This window comes from Somniosus microcephalus, chromosome 16 (assembly GCF_052327205.1).
Source record: "Somniosus microcephalus isolate GS21.2 chromosome 16, FLI_Smic_1.0, whole genome shotgun sequence".
NCBI lineage: Eukaryota > Metazoa > Chordata > Chondrichthyes > Squaliformes > Somniosidae > Somniosus > Somniosus microcephalus.
In genome coordinates this window covers 60,156,555-60,174,372 of record NC_141002.1, presented here as the reverse complement: position 1 = coordinate 60,174,372, position 17,818 = coordinate 60,156,555, and the positions used below count along the sequence as shown (strand labels likewise).

At 43.6% G+C, this 17,818-nt stretch overlaps 1 protein-coding gene across 3 annotated transcripts in view; it reads left to right on the top strand.

Annotated features, from left to right (window-relative positions):
- immp2l (inner mitochondrial membrane peptidase subunit 2) overlaps positions 1 to 17,818 on the top strand; it is a 741,977-nt gene that overhangs the window by 557,387 nt on the left and 166,772 nt on the right. For all 3 annotated transcript variants that reach the window (XM_086009124.1, XM_086009122.1, XM_086009123.1), the window contains one exon: positions 4,886 to 4,988. In XM_086009124.1, the coding sequence (XP_085865250.1) occupies positions 4,886 to 4,988 (103 nt within the window). The remainder of the gene's footprint in view (positions 1 to 4,885; positions 4,989 to 17,818) is intronic.

The following is a 17,818-nucleotide window of genomic DNA, read 5'->3' as shown; positions in this document are numbered from 1 at the left end:
TCAGGTTTAAAAACATTCTGACGTCATAGAGTCATAACGGCACAGAAGGAGCCATTCGGCCCATCGAGTCCGTTACGGCTCTCTGTAGAGCAAGCCAGTCAGCCCCATTCCCCCGCTCTATCCCCGTAGCCCTGCAAGTTTATTTCCCTCAAGTGCCTATCCAATCTCCCCTTGAAAACATTCAGTGTCTCCGATTCCTCCACTTCCGTCGGCAGCGAGTTCCAGGCCCTCACCACTCGCTGTGTAAAAAGGTTTCCCCTCACATCCCCCCTGTATCTCTTGCCCAAAACCTTAAATCTGTGTCCCCTAGTCCTTGTACCATCAACTAGTGGGAACAGCCTTTCCCTGTCTAGCCTATCCAAACCCGTCATAATCTTGTACACCTCTATCAAATCACCCCTCAACCTCCTTTGCTCTAATGAAAACAAATCCAGCTTCTCCAACCTGTCCTTGTAGCTAAGATCCCCCAACCCCGGAACCATTCTGGTAAATCTCCTCTGCACCCTCTCAAGGGCCTTCACATCCTCCTTAAAGTGTGGTGACCAGAACTGGACGCAATACTCCAGTTGTGGCCTAACCAGCGCTTTATAAAGGTTCAACATAACCTCTACTTTTGTACTCAATACCTCTATTTATGAAGCCCAAGATCCCATAAGCTTTGTTAACCACTCTCTCAATATGTCCCGCCACGTTCAGGGACCTATGCACATTAACTCCCAGGTCCCTCTGTCCCTGCACACTCTTTAAAACTGTGCCATTAAGTGTATATTGCCTCTCCCTGTTCCTTCTGCCAAAATGCATCACCTCACACTTCTCTGTATTAAATTCCATCTGCCACCTGTCTGCCCATTCTGCTAGCCTTTCTATGTCCTGTTGCAGTGTGGCAGTCATCCTCACTGCCACACACCTAGGTTTGGTGTCATCCACAAATTTAGAAATTCTACTCTGCATTCTAATATCCAGGTCATTCATATATATCAAAAAAAGCAGTGTCCGCAGCACTGACCCTTTGGAAGCACCACTGCCTACCATCCTGCAGTCTGAAAAACAGCCATTTACCACAACTCGCTGTTTTCTGTCCTTAAGCCAATTCCTTATCCAAGCTGCCACTGACCCACCTATTCCATGAGCCTCAATTTTGTTAACCAGCCTTCTATGTGGTACTTTGTCAAACACCTTCCAAAAATCCATGTAGACAACATCCATTGCATTCCCTTCATCAATCCTCCCTATTACTTCATCAAAAAATTCAATTAGATTAGTCAAACACGATCTGCCTTTCACAAATCCGTGTTGGCTCTCCTTAATTAGCTTAAACCTCTCCAAGTGCCCGTTAATTTTTTCCTTGATTATTGTTTCTAAAACTTTACGCACCACTGATGTTAAACTGACCGGCCTATAGTTACTAGGATTGTCCTTGCACCCTTTCTTGAACAATGGTGTCATATTTGCCACTTTCCAATCCTCAGGCACCTCCCCTGCATCTAGGGTTGATTGGAAAATTATGGCAAGCCCTTCCGCTAGCTCCTCCCCCAATTCCCTTAGCAACCTGGGATGCAAGCCACCTGGACCAGGTGACTTGTCCACTCTAAGCTTACCCAGCCCCTCTATTACATCCTGTCTATTTTCACCTCTTCCATTGCTTCTGCCTTTTCCACTTCTTCTGATATTTTGTCAGCATCCACCTCCTTAGTAAACACCGATACAAAGTACTCATTGAGTATTCTAGCCTTGCCCTGTGCCTCTAAGCATTTCTCACCTTCTTTGTCCCTAATAGGCCCCACCCCGCCTCTTACTACCCGCTTACTGTTTACATGCCGGTAGAAGATTTTTGGGTTCCCTTTTATGTTAACCGCCATTCTACTCTCATATTCTCTCTTTGCCAATCTTATTTTCATCTTCACTTCCCCTCTCAACTTATTGTATTTGGTCTGGTTCTCCCTTGAAGAATTCACCTGACATTCATCATACGCCCTCTTTTTTTGTTTCTTCATCTTCTCTATCTCCCTTGTCATCCAAGAAGCCCTTGCTTTGGTTCCCTTATCCTTTCCTCTTGTTGGAATGTACCTAGCCTGTACTTGGAACATCTCCTGCTTAAAGATCCCCCATTGTTCCATTACAGTTTTCCCTGTCAGTCTTTGGTTCCATTTTACCCTGGCTAGATTCTTTCGCATCCCATTGAAGTTAGCCCTATTCCAGTTTAGAAGTTCCACTCTAGATTATTTCTTGCTCCTCTCCATTGCTAATCTAAATCTAATGATACGATGATCACTCATACCCAAGTGTTCTCCCACAGACACTTGGTCGACCTGGCCCACCTCATTCCCCAGCACCAGATCCAGCAATGCCTCCTTCCTAGTTGGGCCAAGAACATACTGATCAAGGAAGTTCTCCTGAACTCATTTCAGAAATTCCTCCCCCCTCCTTTCCCTTTACCCTAGCATTATCCCAATCAATATTTGGGTAATTAAAGTCCCCCAATACCACCACTCTATAGCTCTTGCATATCTTGGCGATTTCCCTGCAGATTTGCTCCTCTACCTCCCTCTCACAATTTGGAGGCCTATAGAATACCCCCAATAGCGTGATCATACCCTTTTTGCTCCTCAACTCTAACCAAATGGATTCTGTCCTTGTCCCCTCAAGAACGTCCTCCCTTTACAACACTACAATGTCTTCCTTAATCAGCATTGCCACCCCACCTCCCTTTTTTCCTTCCCTATCTTTTCTGAACACCTTGTATCCTTGAATATTAAGTGCCCAGTCCTCCCCGTTTTTAAGCCACGTTTCCGTTATTGCCACACGGCTAATGGTACTTGTAGCTCACCAACCTTATTCACCACACTTTGTGCATTTATGTACCGTACATTCTAAACACATTTTTGAATTTTTCGTAGTCTTTCTTAGTCTGCTCCTATCTAACATGGTACCACTTCCGCCTCTAGTACTACTTTATTCTCTAGTACTATCCAACACACTCACTCTTTTATGCACCTTATTCCTCTTTTCTACTCCAATATGCTGGTGCCCATCCCCCTGCTAAGCTAGTTTAAACCCTCCCCAACAGCACGAGCAAACCTCCCCGCGAGAATATTGGTCCCGGCTCTGTTGAGATGTAACCCGTCCGGTTTGTACAGGTCCCACCTTCCCCAGAAATGGTCCCAATGCCTCAGGAATCTAAAGCCCTCCCTCCTGCACCATCTCTCCAGCCACGTATTTACCTGTTCTATCCTCCTATTCCTGTACTCACTAGCACGTGGCACCGGGAGTAATCCGGAGATTACTACCTTTTGAGGTTCTGCTTTTTAACCTCTTTCCCAGCTCCCTATAGTCTGCCTGCAGGACCTCATCCCTCTTTCTGCCTATGTAGTTGGTACCAATATGGACAACGACCTCTGGCTGTTCACCCTCCCCCCTCAGAGTGTCCGACAGCCGCTCAGTGACATCCTTGACCCTGGCACCAGGGAGGCAGCATACCATCCTGGAGTCACATCTGCATCCACAGAAACGCCTATCTGTTCCCCATACCAATGAATCCCCTATCACTATTGCTCTTCCACTCTTCTTCCTCCACCCCTGTGCCGTGGCCTTGGTTCTGGCTGCTCTCCCCAGAGGAGCCATCACCCCCACCAGTTTCCAGAACTGTAAACTGGTTAGCAAGCGAGATGCACTCTGGGGATTCCTGCCCTACCTGTCTGGTCCTCCTTCTCTGTCTGGCGGTCACCCATTCCATCTCTGCCTGCACATTCTGAGGCTGCAGGGTGACCATTTCTAGAAACGTGCTTTCCAAGTATTTCTTAGCCTCGCGGATGCACTGTAGTGACTCCAGCTGCCGCTCAAGCTCCGAAGCCCGGAGCTCAAGTTGCTGCAGTTGGCGACACTTCCTGCACACGTGGTCATCCAGGATATTCCACATGGCACAGGATGTGCAAATTACGGGACTGAGCTGCCCTGCCATGCCTCGCCTCTATTTACCAGACTATCGAGGTAATTTTGCTGAAATATAAACACTCAACAGCTACCCACCAATCAGCACTTCCCTCTATTTAGATAGGCAATGATCTACTTAGCAGAAATATACTCACAGAACAAAAAACAACTTACCACAAATACTCACCCTATACTCACCTCTCAGCTCCCTAGTGCCAGTGACACCTTTGAATTCTGACGCCACTCCTTCGTTGTGTCGCTTGCCGACTGTCTACCTCGCAGGTAGTCCGCTCACTCAGACTCCCAGGCCTCTACTCCGCATTGCCTTTATCCCCGGACTCCGACTCCATTCCTCCAGCAGGTCCGCTCGCTCAGAGTCCGCGTCTGTGTTAAGTTAATTTCAATCGATGGGAGACTTTATACATTCCAGGAATCTCCCTTTATCTTTTTATACTTTTAAGTGTAACACAAATTTGCAATGTGATGGAGATGTGTAGCAGGAAATACACACCAGATGTACAATTTCATTATATGAAATAGAAGAAAGTTAAATGTGGTAAATTTAATTTTCCAACATATTTTAATATCTGGGTCAATATAGTGATTAAAGCATTTTGGCCTAAAAATTCGGTTGCTTAGCGCCTCCCGTTAGTGCCCTACGAGGGAGGTGGGGCACTTCCAGTAGCACCCCGCTTCCCTCTTGGGACGCTACCAATGAATTTCGGCCGCGGGGGCGCTAATTTTTTCAGGCTGCTAAATGTTGCGGCTCGACGAATTTATCAAAGGGGGTGCGACTCAACTTTTCCCCCTTTTTGTTCTTATAGAACAGTGATATATTTTATTGATGTGAGTGATGAACAACCTACAATTATGCTTATTACAGAAATGAAGCACTGCAGTATTTAAAATATACTTTCTTTGAAAAATACCAGTTTGTTCATTTTCTGTTTTACAGAACCATGGGATACAGGAACAGATACATAAAGATTCCCAACGGGCACTTATGGATTGAAGGAGATCACCATGGCCACAGCTTTGACAGCAATGCTTTTGGACCTGTAAGTTTATCCTTTTTCTCTTTCCACTCTCCTTCGTCCAGCCTGTTAAACTAATGTTGTACTTGCAGCAATCAAAATGATTAAATAATGGAAGAAGTAATTCAAATAGATTCTGAAAATTATGCAACTTACTTTCTCATAAAATTGTACATGTAATTCAAAACTGGGCATCTTTTAATAGGCATGGAATTATGATGAGATTATGTTATGCTGCAGTTCCATTTGACTACTTAATGAATTTCTGTAAAGCATGAAAAGTTATTATAGAAATTGTAAAACAAATAAATGTAGTTTGACAGAGATGCTTATTTCCTAAAGCCGACACTTCCCAATAATTACATAAACAAATTGAGTATTAAGGCATGTACACTGGAGAGACACACATTGAGATGAAAATTTCTCTGTGCGTTACACTTATCATGGAATCATGCTGTAATTTCCTCAAAATAATCAATTAGTGAAGCATAATCTCCCCTTTAAAAATATATGCTGACCATTACTGATTTTCCCATGCCTCTCTTCAGTGTTCACTAATTTTATCCCATATTATGGATTTTTGAAGTTTACCCACAACATAAGTGACACTAATTGCACTATAATTTCCTGGCTCATCCAAATCAGTATTTGTAGGGAAATGGTGTTAGGGAAATTGATGGGATTGAAGGCCGATAAATCCCCAGGGCCTGATAATCTACATCCTAGGGTACTTAAGGAAGTGACCCTAGAAATAGTAGATGCATTGCTGGTCATCTTCCAAAATTCGATAGACTCTGGAACAGTACCCATGGATTGGCGGGTAGCTAATGTTACCCCACTGTTCAAAAAAGGAGGTAGAGAGAAAACGGGGAATTACAGACCGGTAAGCCTGACATCGGTAGTGGGGAAAATGCTAGAGTCCATTATAAAAGATGTAATAGCAGAGCACTTGGAAAACAGTGACCGGATCGGACAAAGTCAACATGGATTTACAAAAGGTAAATCGTGCTTGACTAATCTATTGGAATTTTTGAGGATGTAACTGGTAAAATAGATAAGGGAGAACCAGTGGATGTGGTGTATTTGGACTTTCAAAAGGCTTTCGATAAGGTCCCGCATAAGAGATTAGCGTGTAAAGTTAAGGCACATGGGATTGGTGGCAAGGTATTGACTTGGATAGAGAACTGGTTGGCAGACAGAAAGCCAAGAGTTGGAATAAACGGCTCTTTTTCCGAGTGGCAGGCAGTGACTAGTGGGGTACCGCAGGGATCGGTCCTTGGACCCCAGCTGTTCACAATATATATTACTGATCTGGACGAGGGAACTAGATGTAATATCTCCAAATTTGCAGACGACACAAAGCTGGGTGGGCGTGTGTGCTGTGAGGAGGATGCCGAGAAACTCCAGTATGATTTGGACAGGTTGGGTGATTGGGCAGAAGCATGGCAGATGCAATATAATGTGGATAACTGCGAGGTTATCCACTTTGGTGTCAAAAACAGGAAGGCAGATTATTATCTGAATGGCAATAGATTGGGAGAAGGGGAAGTGCAACGAGACCTGGGTGTCCTTGTGCACCAGTCGCTGAAGGTAAGCATGCAGGTGCAGCAGGCGGTTAAGAAGGCAAATGGTATGTTGGCCTTCGTAGCGAGAGGGTTTGAGTACAGGAACAAGGATGTCTTGCTGCAGTTGTACAGGGCCTTGGTGGGACCACATCTTGAGTATTGTGTGCAGTTTTGGTCGCCTTATCTGAGGAAGGATGTTCTTGCCATGGAGGGAGTGCAGCGAAGGTTCACCAGGCTGATACCTGGGATGGCAGGAATGACGTATGAGGGGAGATTGGGTCGATTGGGCTTGTACTCGCTGGAGTTTAGAAGAATGAGAGGGGATCTCATTGAAACTTATAAAATTCTAACAGGACTAGATGGACTAGATGCAGGAAGGATGTTCCCGATGGTCGGGGAGTCCAGAACCAGGCGTCACAGTCTAAGGATAAGGGGTAAGCCATTTAGGACAGAGATGAGGAGGAATTTCTTCACCCAGAGAGTGGTGAACCTGTGGAATTCTCTACCAAAGAAGGCAGTAGAGGCCAATTCATTAAATATATTCAAGAAGGAGTTAGATATATTTCTTAAGGCTAAAGGGATCAAGGGATATGGAGAGAAGGCAGGAACAGGGTACTGAGTTTGGATGATCAGCCATGATCTCATTGAATGGCGGAGTAGGCTCGAGGGGCCGAATGGCCTACTCCTGCTCCTATCTTCTATGTTTCTATGTTTTCGTATTTCTTGAACAAGGATATAACATTTGCCATGCTGCAGTCCTTGGATGGTACTTCAGTTTCCAAAGAATTTTTGGAAAATTATGATTAGTGCCTCCATTATATTTTCCCAACCTTGGGTACATGAGTTTGCCAATGGGATAAATGTAACGCACAGAGACATTTTTTCCCCCATGAGCATCTAGAACTTGATGGAGGTCAAAATATTAGGCCAATTGAAGAAAAATCATAACTTTTTTTTAAATGTTTGAAATTTACAGTATCACACCCAAAGGGTGTCTGATGATAGTGAATGGGATAAATTTCAGGAATATGAAAATCACATAGTATTTTTCCATGTCTCCTTTCCTGTCTGCTCCATCCTCACCTCCAACAATAAATGTGAAGAGGTCATGGATTTATTCATCTTTAAAATTGAAACTCAGTGCAGCTACCTTTATTGCCTCAGCTGTGTCCTGTTCTGTCGACTCCTGACCATCTTCTTGCCCTTCAATCACTCCACCCCAGTCACCTGTTGCTCTGTCTTCCATCTCCCCCATTGCCCTCGCCAAGCTTATCTTTTCCAGTGGTTCCAGCGAGATCCTGCTCTTGCTTCTGCGATTCCCTCCCCACCAACTTCTGACCATTCAATTACCTTTCCTTGTCCCCTATGTTTGCTGACATTGTTATTGGTTTCCTTTTCTCAGGTCCCTTGCCAATTCTAAATGACCTGTTATTAGTCTTTTCAAAAGCCAACCTTTAACTTGTCTACCTTCTTCAAACAATAAAATTAGATTAATTTAGTTCAAAATAATAATCCTGACACTTCACAATTTGAACAATGTATGTTGTGACATTTTGTCTTCTGCATGCCCTTATTTTCCAAATGCAAACAAATGTTTGCTCCTTGTAACTCAATTTAATGCTTGATGAATACAGCCTACAATGCCATTTCAGTAAAAAAAAAAGGAACTGCGTAACACTAGTGTTTTCAACCAAAAAGTCCCATTGGATTTGCAGCACACAACATAAAACAACACATCACAATCTGTTCATGCTTCATTTCGAATGACATAGCTCACTATCTTACAGTTTGATAGCTGTAACAGAAATGTAGAGTGTGTACTTCAGCTCGGCCCATGCAGAAGATTAGAGTTATGAAGCTGTCGGATAGTTTCCTGAAGGAGAATGGCTGCATAGTGTTCAACATTAACTACCATTTAGGGTAGCTTCTTTTGATTACTTTAGCATTTTAAACCATTACATGCCAGGCGTTCTCCATTGCTTTAACAAGAAAATTTCCATTATATAGTTTCAATCTTTTAGAGTATTACTTTTTAATGAAAAATAATGGAATAACAAACCTGCACTGGAATGGTTTGAAGGTTTTCAAGCTTATTAAGTTTCTGTTTCAAATGAGAGAAAAGTAAAGTGCTGCTTGTACTTCAGACTATATCGTAACTTTAAAGAAAACCTGGTAGTGGTAGAATCTGTAATGTAGTCATTTGTACCTTTATTAAATAATTTCTAAACAAAATGTCTTGCATTTATATAGCGCCTTTTATGGCCACTGGACGCCTCAAAGCACTTTACAGCCAATGAAGTACTTTTTGAAGTGTAGTCACTGTTGTAATGTAGGAAATGCTGCAGCCAATTTACACACAGCAAGCTCCCACAAAGAGCAATGTGATAATGACCAGATAATCTGTTTTTGTTATGTTGATTGAGGGATAAATATTGGCCAGGACACCGGGGATAACTTCTTCGAAATAGTGCCATGGGATCTTTTACGTCCACCTGAGAGAGCAGACGGGGCCTCGGTTTAATGTCTCATCCGAAAGATGGCACCTCCGACAGTGCAGCACTCCCTCAGTACTCATTTTTTGTGATCAAGCCTCTGGAATGAGACTTGAACCCACAACTTTCTGACTCGGAGGCAAGGGTGCTACCAACATGAGCCATTTAATAAGCTTGAAAACCTTCAAACCATTCCAGTGCAGGTTTGCTATTCCATTATTTGTCATTGAAAGTAATACTCTAAAAGATTAAAACTTTATCATGTAAAATAGTACAATATATTCAGTTACATGTATAATTAATATTGGCCCGGATTTTGCAGTCAGTGGTGAATGAATGGCGCTTGCCGTTCATTTCGCTTACAGATGCCCACAGACTTTTTGTGGGCTTTTGCGTGGCAACTTACAGTAATTAGAGAACCATTTCAGCATGGTGCCCTCTACAGGGGATCTGGGACCTGTGTGAACAAGGCAAGCAACCGCGTGTTTCTTCAACCAATCAGATTGAAGAATCCTTAAGGAGACGTGCAGAGTCTAACCCCGAAGTGTAAGTTAGAATATTTAATCCAAAGTAAAATCATGTACAGAAAGCAATAGAAAGAGAGAGAAGGAAAGAAGGGATTAAGAGAGAGAGAGATAAAAGACAGAAAGAATAAATAAAAAGAAAAAATATTATTTTGATATGTGTTTTAATTAAATAAATAATTAAAATCTGAAGGAATGAGACTTCACACTTGTAAAAGTAAATTTTCAGTGCCAGAGAGTTTGTTTGGTTGTAATTAAGACTACTTATGCCATTAAAAATTCACTTACCTAATTTTTTCTGGCATGCTAAATGTGTATCTAGTGAGTAAGTACCGCAACTTCACGCCCTTCATGTGTTTGAATGCCGAGTATCTCAATGAGGTACCGGTGTAGCGAAGCTTGTGGAGGAGCAGGGCAACTCTGACAGCAACTTCATGATTTCCACGTTTAACTGCGCATGTGTGGACACTGGAAGTTGCTGTCCGATTTACTCTGTAATAACAGTGAGTGCTGATAACCTCACCATTATTCTTATCACAAAATCTGGACCAATGTCTTCTAAATTTAAAATCTACTGAACAAATCTATTTTTTTTCACAAATTTGCCTGTAGTTGAATGGAATTGTCTGTGATTCTGATCAACAGGATCTCCCAGATAAAATTTAATTTACTGAATTCTCAGCCGCGACAGCACTGTAGCAATAGCTGGAATGTATGTGTGTGACTTTCCTCTACTTGTTCCATTTGGGGCTTCATCTGCTTGGGCCTTTCTTTAAGTGATAAATATACTTAAAGACTTTCCTGTGAAAATAAAATAAAAGTTTCATTCTGCAGTAGTCAGCTACTCCCTTGAGATACATTGGTGGGAAATACAGTTGAAAGCCAGAATCCCCTCTGACCGACTACACTCATTGCAGTAATTCTGTAGATAGAAAATAGAAAGAAAAGTGTTTCACTTTTAAATCTGACCATCCCATAATTTGACAATGCTTAAAGGGGAAACTGATTATTGTGGCATTTGTAAAGGGGGTTTGATTATTCCCAAAAATTAGTTGATGCTTGATTTTTGTATCTGGTATTTTGCAATTCAATATTTGCTTTAAAAATCTAATGCATAGCATGCCTGGATTATTATTTAGACACTGATTGATATGACATGTACAGAAGATAATTTCTTTGGGGAATACTAGTTTGAAAGCTGGGCTTCATCTTTGACTTTGTTATCTTCAAATTTACTTTATCTTCTGTGAGAAATCAAGGTCACTCTCTGGTATATCTGTGACTGACAAAGAGATACCAATTGTTAGATCTGGTAGCGAGGGTTAGTTGTCAGATTACGTAAACTGAATTTTCCATTAATCTTAAAAGCTCCAGCTGAATTCTTGAGAGAATGACTGTGATAGTAAAAGGAACATTTTTAACATGGTTCATGTTTTCAACTTTTCTATTTTTACATGATATTTGTGAATAACACAGTAAAGAGAACACCAATATTTTGGACCCAAAATACATTTTTGTTTAGAAATTTGACTATGTGGTCCTATAAGTGCTGTTCATTTTCTGGAACGTGATGAGAACTGGTACACAGGAGTTTATAGTTCAAAGAATTTTTCTTGCTATTGGTTCCAACTCATTAGATTTTGTACCTCAGTAAAAGACACATTTAGAGCCAAACACCCAAAGGCACTTCACAAAAGTGGTGACTAAAAGCTTGATCAAAGCAGTCTATTTTAAGAAGGGTTTTAAAGGACACGAGTGGTGGAGAGGCGCAAAGGTTTACAGAGGGAATTCAAGAGCTTGGGGTCTGGACGGCTAATGGCACGGCCACCAATGGTGGGGCAAAGTGGGGGTTGGGGGGATGCGTAATAAGCCAGAGCTGGAGGAACGCAAAGTTTTCGGAGGGTTGTAAGACTAGAGGAGGTTACAGAGGTAGGGAGGGATGAGACCAAGAAGGAAGTTGAACATCAGGATGAGAATTTTAAATTAGAGCCTTTGGAGGACTGGGAGCCAATGTAGGTCAGTGAGTCCAGTTGGCAGTGATGGGTGAGCGGGACTTGGTGCGTGTTCGGGTATGGGCAATAGAGCTTTGGATGAGCTGAAGTTTATGGAGGGTGGTGATTGGGAGACCAGCCTGGAGAGCATTGAAATAGTCAGGTCTGGAAGTGACAAAAGAATGGACGAGCATTTCATCAACAGATGGGCTGAGGCAGGGGCGAAGACTGGCAATATTAGAGAGGCGGCAGTAGGTAGTTCTTGTGATGGAGGTGATGTGCAGTCCGAGATTCAGCTCAGCGTGAAAAGTGACAGCAAGGTTGGAAACAACAACAACTACTTATATTTATTTGGAGCCTTTAACGTAATAAAACATCCCAAGGCGCTTCACAGGAGTGTTAGCAAAATTTTTTTTTGACACTGAGCCATATAAGGAGATATTAGGGCAGATGACCAAAAGCTGGGTCGTCGAAGCAGGTTTTAAGGAGCGTCTTAAAGGAGGAAAAAGACGGAGAGATTTAGGGAGGGACTTCCAGAGCTTAAGACCTAGGTAGCTGAAGGCACAACAGCCAATGGTGGAACATTTAAAATTGGGGATGTTCACAAAGCCAAAATAGACGGAGCGCAGAGGTTTAAGGGGATTACAGAGCTGGAGGAGGTTACAGAGATAAGGGTTGAGCCATAACTACATGCCACTAACAAGACACACTTCTGTCGACACATCTTCACTTATCTAGCCAAAGTATATGTGCAAAAATGATTTTTTTCAGTTTTTGCATAAGTAACACATTAATGTCTTATGTCTTTAACCCTTAATGATTACATTTTTAGCAGTTTTAAGCTGCAATACCAAGAGTCAAGGCATAACTTGCCAAAAACCCATCTCATTTATAAAGTTCAGCCCAAACAAATGGGAAATGGTTCCTGAATTTATTTGAGTATGTTTATATTGTTAAGCAGGCTTGTAAGGGGAATTTCTTTTGCAGAAAGTGCATCTTCACAAAATTCCCAGCAAAGGAAATTGAACAGTTCCTGTGGACAAAAGTATTCAAATATTGAATTCAAAAGACTTTTCTTCCCCTACTTTGTTTTCACATAAAGAAAGATTGTTCTTGTGCATGCTGGGAATATTGATGACTCCAAATCATTTGGTTGACCTACCTGGGCCATAACTTAAAAATATCTAAATAAAGAACCACTTTGAGGTACTCCAATCTTCATGGAAAGATCTGAAAAGTCAGCGCAGCCATTCAGTTGAAGGCTGAATTTTAAATTTTTGTTCATCATTGTATCAATATAGTTAACCTTTAATCCCACTAAAGTGAAATAGAAGGACACATTGTAAAAGCAGAAAATGTTGGAAAAACAGTGCAGGACCATTAGCATCTGAAAAGACAAAAAATACATTGCATATCTTACAAAAAGACAAGCATAGCTGATACATGAAACAACACCATTGATAGAAACATAGAAGATAGGAGCAGGAGCAGGCCATTCGGCCCCTCGAGCCTGCTCCGCCATTCAATGAGATCATGGCTGATCATCCAAATTCAGTACCCTGTCCCTGCTTTCTCCCCATATCCCTTCATCCCTTTAGCCTTAAGAAATATATCTAACTCCTTCCTGAATATATTTAATGAATTGGCCACAACTGTCTTCTATGGTAGAGAATTCCACAGGTTCACCACTCTCTGGGTGAAGAAATTCCTCCTCATCTCAGTCCTAAATGGCTTACCCCTTATCTTTAGACTGTGACCCCTGGTTCTTGACTCCCCCGCCATCGGGAACATCCTTCCTGCATCTAGTCTGTCTAATTCTGTTAGAATTTTATAAGTTTCAATAAGATCCCCTCTCATTCTTCTAAACTCCAGCGGATATAAGCCCAATCTCTCCAATCTCTCCCCATACGACATTCCTGCCATCCCAGATATCAGTCTGGTGAATCTTCGCTGCACTCCCTCCATGGCAATAAAATCCTTCCTCAGATAAGGCGACCAAAACTGCACACAATACTCAAGGTGTGGTCTCACCAAGGCCCTGTACAACTGCAGCAAGACATCCTTGCCCCTGTACTCGAATCCTCTTGCTATGAAGGCCAACATACCATTTGCCTTCTTAACCGCCTGCTGCACCTGCATGCTTACCTTCAGCGACTGGTGCACAAGGACACCCAGGTCTCGTTGCACTTCCCCTTCTCCCAATCTATTGCCATTCAGGTAATTATCCGCTGTTGTGTCCGTGTATAATAAGACACAGACTGCGGAGAACGGTACAACAGGTGTTTACTCAACGTGGCTCACACTGCAACTGATCTGTACAGATTACTACTCAGTGCTATATACAGGTGTGGTCACTGCCGGTACTGCAGTATACATGAGCTGTAAAACATAGTTCCCCCCTTAAAGGTATATACATTACAATTCCTTCCCTTTTAGATTAACAGTACCATAACACTCATTTAACAATTAAATATCAAACTAATTACAATTAACACTTTTAACATGCAACATTAGCTGAAAATAGTCTATTTATATATTCAGTCTTTGGGGAGGCTTCCTGATCCTTTCTGGATAGTGCCTTTCCCGAGTGTCTTGCTCTTGGTGCGGAGGCGAATCTGGCCCCCTGTCGTCGGTTGGTTCATCAACTTCCGATGCTACTGTTTCTGGGGTAGATGCGACCTGTACGTCGGGTTCATCACCAGGTACGTATGGGCGAGGCATGGGGTTGACTTGTTCCTGTGACTCTAGGATCTGGTCGGCATGGCGTCTCACGATGCTCTCCCCAACGTCCACTGTGTACGTTAGTGGGCCCTGCCGTGTGCATATCGTTCCTGGCTGCCATTTTTCTGTTCGGTAGTTGCGGGCCAAGACTGGTTGCCCTACATTGAAGCTCCTTGTTGGCTTCTCATGGATGTGCTGGAATTGCTTACTCTCAACATCTCTTCGTACGTTTCGTCTGAGCAAATCCAGGCGAGATCTTAACCTTCGGTTAAAGAACATCATGGCTGGGGCCTGGTTGGTGACTGCATGTGTCGCATTCCGGTAGGCGAACAGGAAATTGTCCACCTTGTGCTGCAGCGGAATGTTGTCATTGTACATAGCCTTTATTGCCTTCTTAAAGGTTTGTACGAACCTCTCAGCCAATCCATTTGTAGCTGGGTGATACGGGGTGGATGTGTAATGCCATACCCCATTCTTTTTCAAGAACCTCCGGAACTCTTCGGACACAAACTGTGGTCCGTTGTCGGAGCAAATCTGTTCTGGCAAGCCATTCCTGGCAAAAATGGTCCGTAGGACTGCAATCGTTTTCTCCGTGGTGGTGGAAGACATTTTGATGACCTCAGGCCATTTCGAGTGCGCATCCACGGCTATTAAAAACATTGAGTCCATGAATGGACCAGCAAAATCAATATGCACCCATTGCCATGGAGATGAGGGCCACTCCCATGGGTGTAGAGGGGCCCGTGGTGGTGCATTTTGGACTTTCTGGCATCCTGAGCAGCTCTTGGTCAGGTCCTCGATTTGTTTATCGATTCCCGGCCACCACACATAAGCCCTGGCTAGGCTTTTCATTTTTACCCCTCCCAGATGACCCTCATGAAGCTCATTGAGCACTCTATCCCTTAACTTGGGTGGAATTACCACTCGGGATCCACCCATCAAGGTCCCCCGGCACACTGACAGCTGTTCTCTCCTTGTCGAGAATGCTGGCAACAGTGAGTCGCCATGTGCTGGCCATCCCTTCACCGTCAAATCATATACCCGAGACAGTGTCGGGTCATTTCGGGTTTCCTTTTCGATACAAGCGTTAGTTACCGGTAGGTATTCAACTATAGTCGAATGGAATATTTTGACAGGATCCACTGCTGGTGCTTCCTCCGCAGTAGGCAGTGGCAGGCGTGATAGTCCATCAGCATTTCCATGCTGTTTCGTGCCCTTATATTCAATCACATAGTGGTGCGCCCCTAGAAAAAGTGACCATCTTTGTAGTCGTTGCGCAGTCATCACCGGAACGCCCTTCTTCGGATTAATAATGGAGACAAGAGGCTGGTGATCAGTCAGCAAGGTGAATTTCTGCCCGTGCAGATAGTGATTGAACTTTTTCACTCCCCACACTAGGCTGAGGGCCTCCCTGTCAATCTGGGCGTAGTTACGCTCGGCTGAGGTTAGTGATCGTGACGCGAAGGCTATTGACCTCTCTGAGCCGTCCGAGAATTTGTGCGACAGCACCGCTCCAATGCCGTAGGGTGACGCATCACATGCCAACCGAATTGGTAATACTGGGTTGTAATGGGCCAATACCTCTTTCGATGTGATTAGTGTTTTGCTCTTCTGGAAAGCTCATCTACATTCATCACTCCACTTCCATGGCACCCCAGTTTACAGTAGGGTGTTCAGTGGGTGTAGTATTGTAGACAAATTTGGCAAGAACTTATGGTAGTAGTTTACCAGCCCGAGGAACGACCTCAGTTGTGACACATTTTCCGGTGCTGGAGCCTTGACTACTGCCTCAATCTTCACTGGGGACTTATGTAACCCCTCTTTATCGATAACGTGGCCACAATACGAGATCTGTTTTCTAAAAAAACTTGCATTTGGGGCGGTTAGCTCGGAGCCCATATTCCTGCAATCTAGTGAGCACCTGCTCCAGGTTGGCAAGGTGATCACTGTCATTTTTGCCCGTGACCAGGATGTCGTCCAAATAACACTGGGTCCCTGGGATCCCTTGCAGGACTTGTTCCATTGCCCTTTGCCACATAGCCGGAGCTGATGCTACCCCGAATACCAGCCGGTTGTATTGGTAGAGACCTTTATGGGTGTTGATTGTGAGGTATTTTTTTTTATGCTTCTTCTACCTCCATTTGCAGATATGCCTGGGCCAGATCAATCTTAGTGAAGCGTTTCCCTCCAGATAGCGAGGCGAAAATATCTTCAATCCGCGGAAGTGGATATTGTACGGTGTGAAGGACCGGGTTCACTGTTACCTTAAAGTCCCCACAGATGCGAACCTTCCTTGGTTCCCCAGGCGTGCTGCTTGCTAAATCCATGAATCTTAAGCTATGGTGTTCTTCAATAAATAGACGGAGACTACAGATTAACAATCAACAGGTGTTTACTGGATGAGGGTAGTCTAAAAACTAACAGTACAGATCCCTGCTCAGGGCTTATATACAGGTGTGGTCACTGCCGGTACTACAGTATACAGGAGCTGTAAAAGTAGTTCTCTCTTAAAGGTACATACACTACAATTCCTCCCCTTTTAGATTAACAGTACCATAACATTCAATTAACAGTTAACACTTTTAACATGCACATTACTGAAATAGTCCCTTTATAGATTCAGTCTTTGGGGCAGCTTCCTGATTCTTTCTGGATAGCGCCTTTCCTGAGTGTCTTGCTCTTGGTGCGAAGGCGATTCTGGCCCCCTGTCGTCGGTTAGTTCATCAGCTTCCGATGCTACTGTTTCTGGGGTAGATGCTTCCGGTATGTCGGGTTCATCACCAGGTACGCGAGACATGGGGTTGACTCGCTCTTGTGACGCTAGGATCTGGTCGACATGGCGTCTCACAATGTTCTCCCCAACATCCACTGTGTACATTAGTGGGCCCTGCCGTGTGCATATCGTTCCTGGTTGCCATTTCTCTGTTCGGTAGTCGCGGGCCAAGACTGGTTGTCCTACATTGAAGCTCCTTGTCGGCTTCTCATTGATGTGCTGGAATTGTTTATCCTCAACATTTCTTCGTACATTTGGTCTGAGCAAATCCAGACGAGATCTCAACCTTCGGTTAAAGAACATCATGGCCGGGGTCTGGTTGGTAACTGCATGTGTCGCATTTCTGTAGACTAACAGGAAATTGTCCACCTTATGCTGCAGTGGAATGTCGTCATCGCACATGGCCCTTTCTGCCTTTTTAAAGGTTTGTACGAACCTCTCAGCCAATCCATTTGTGGCTGGATGATATGGGGCGGATGTGTAATGCCTTACCCCATTCCTTCTCATAAATTTCCGAAAATCTTCGGACACAAACTGTGGTCCGTTATCAGAGCAAATCTGTTCTGGCAAGCCGTTCCTGGCAAATATGGTCCATAGGACTGCAATCGTTTTCTCCGTAGTGGTGGAGGACATTTTGATCACCTCAGGCCATTTCGAGTGCGCATCCACTGCTATTAAGAACATTGAGTCCATGAATGGACCAGCAAAATCAATATGCACCCGTTGCCATGGAGAGGAGGGCCACTCCCATGGGTGTAGAGGGGCATGTGGTGGTGCATTTTGGACCT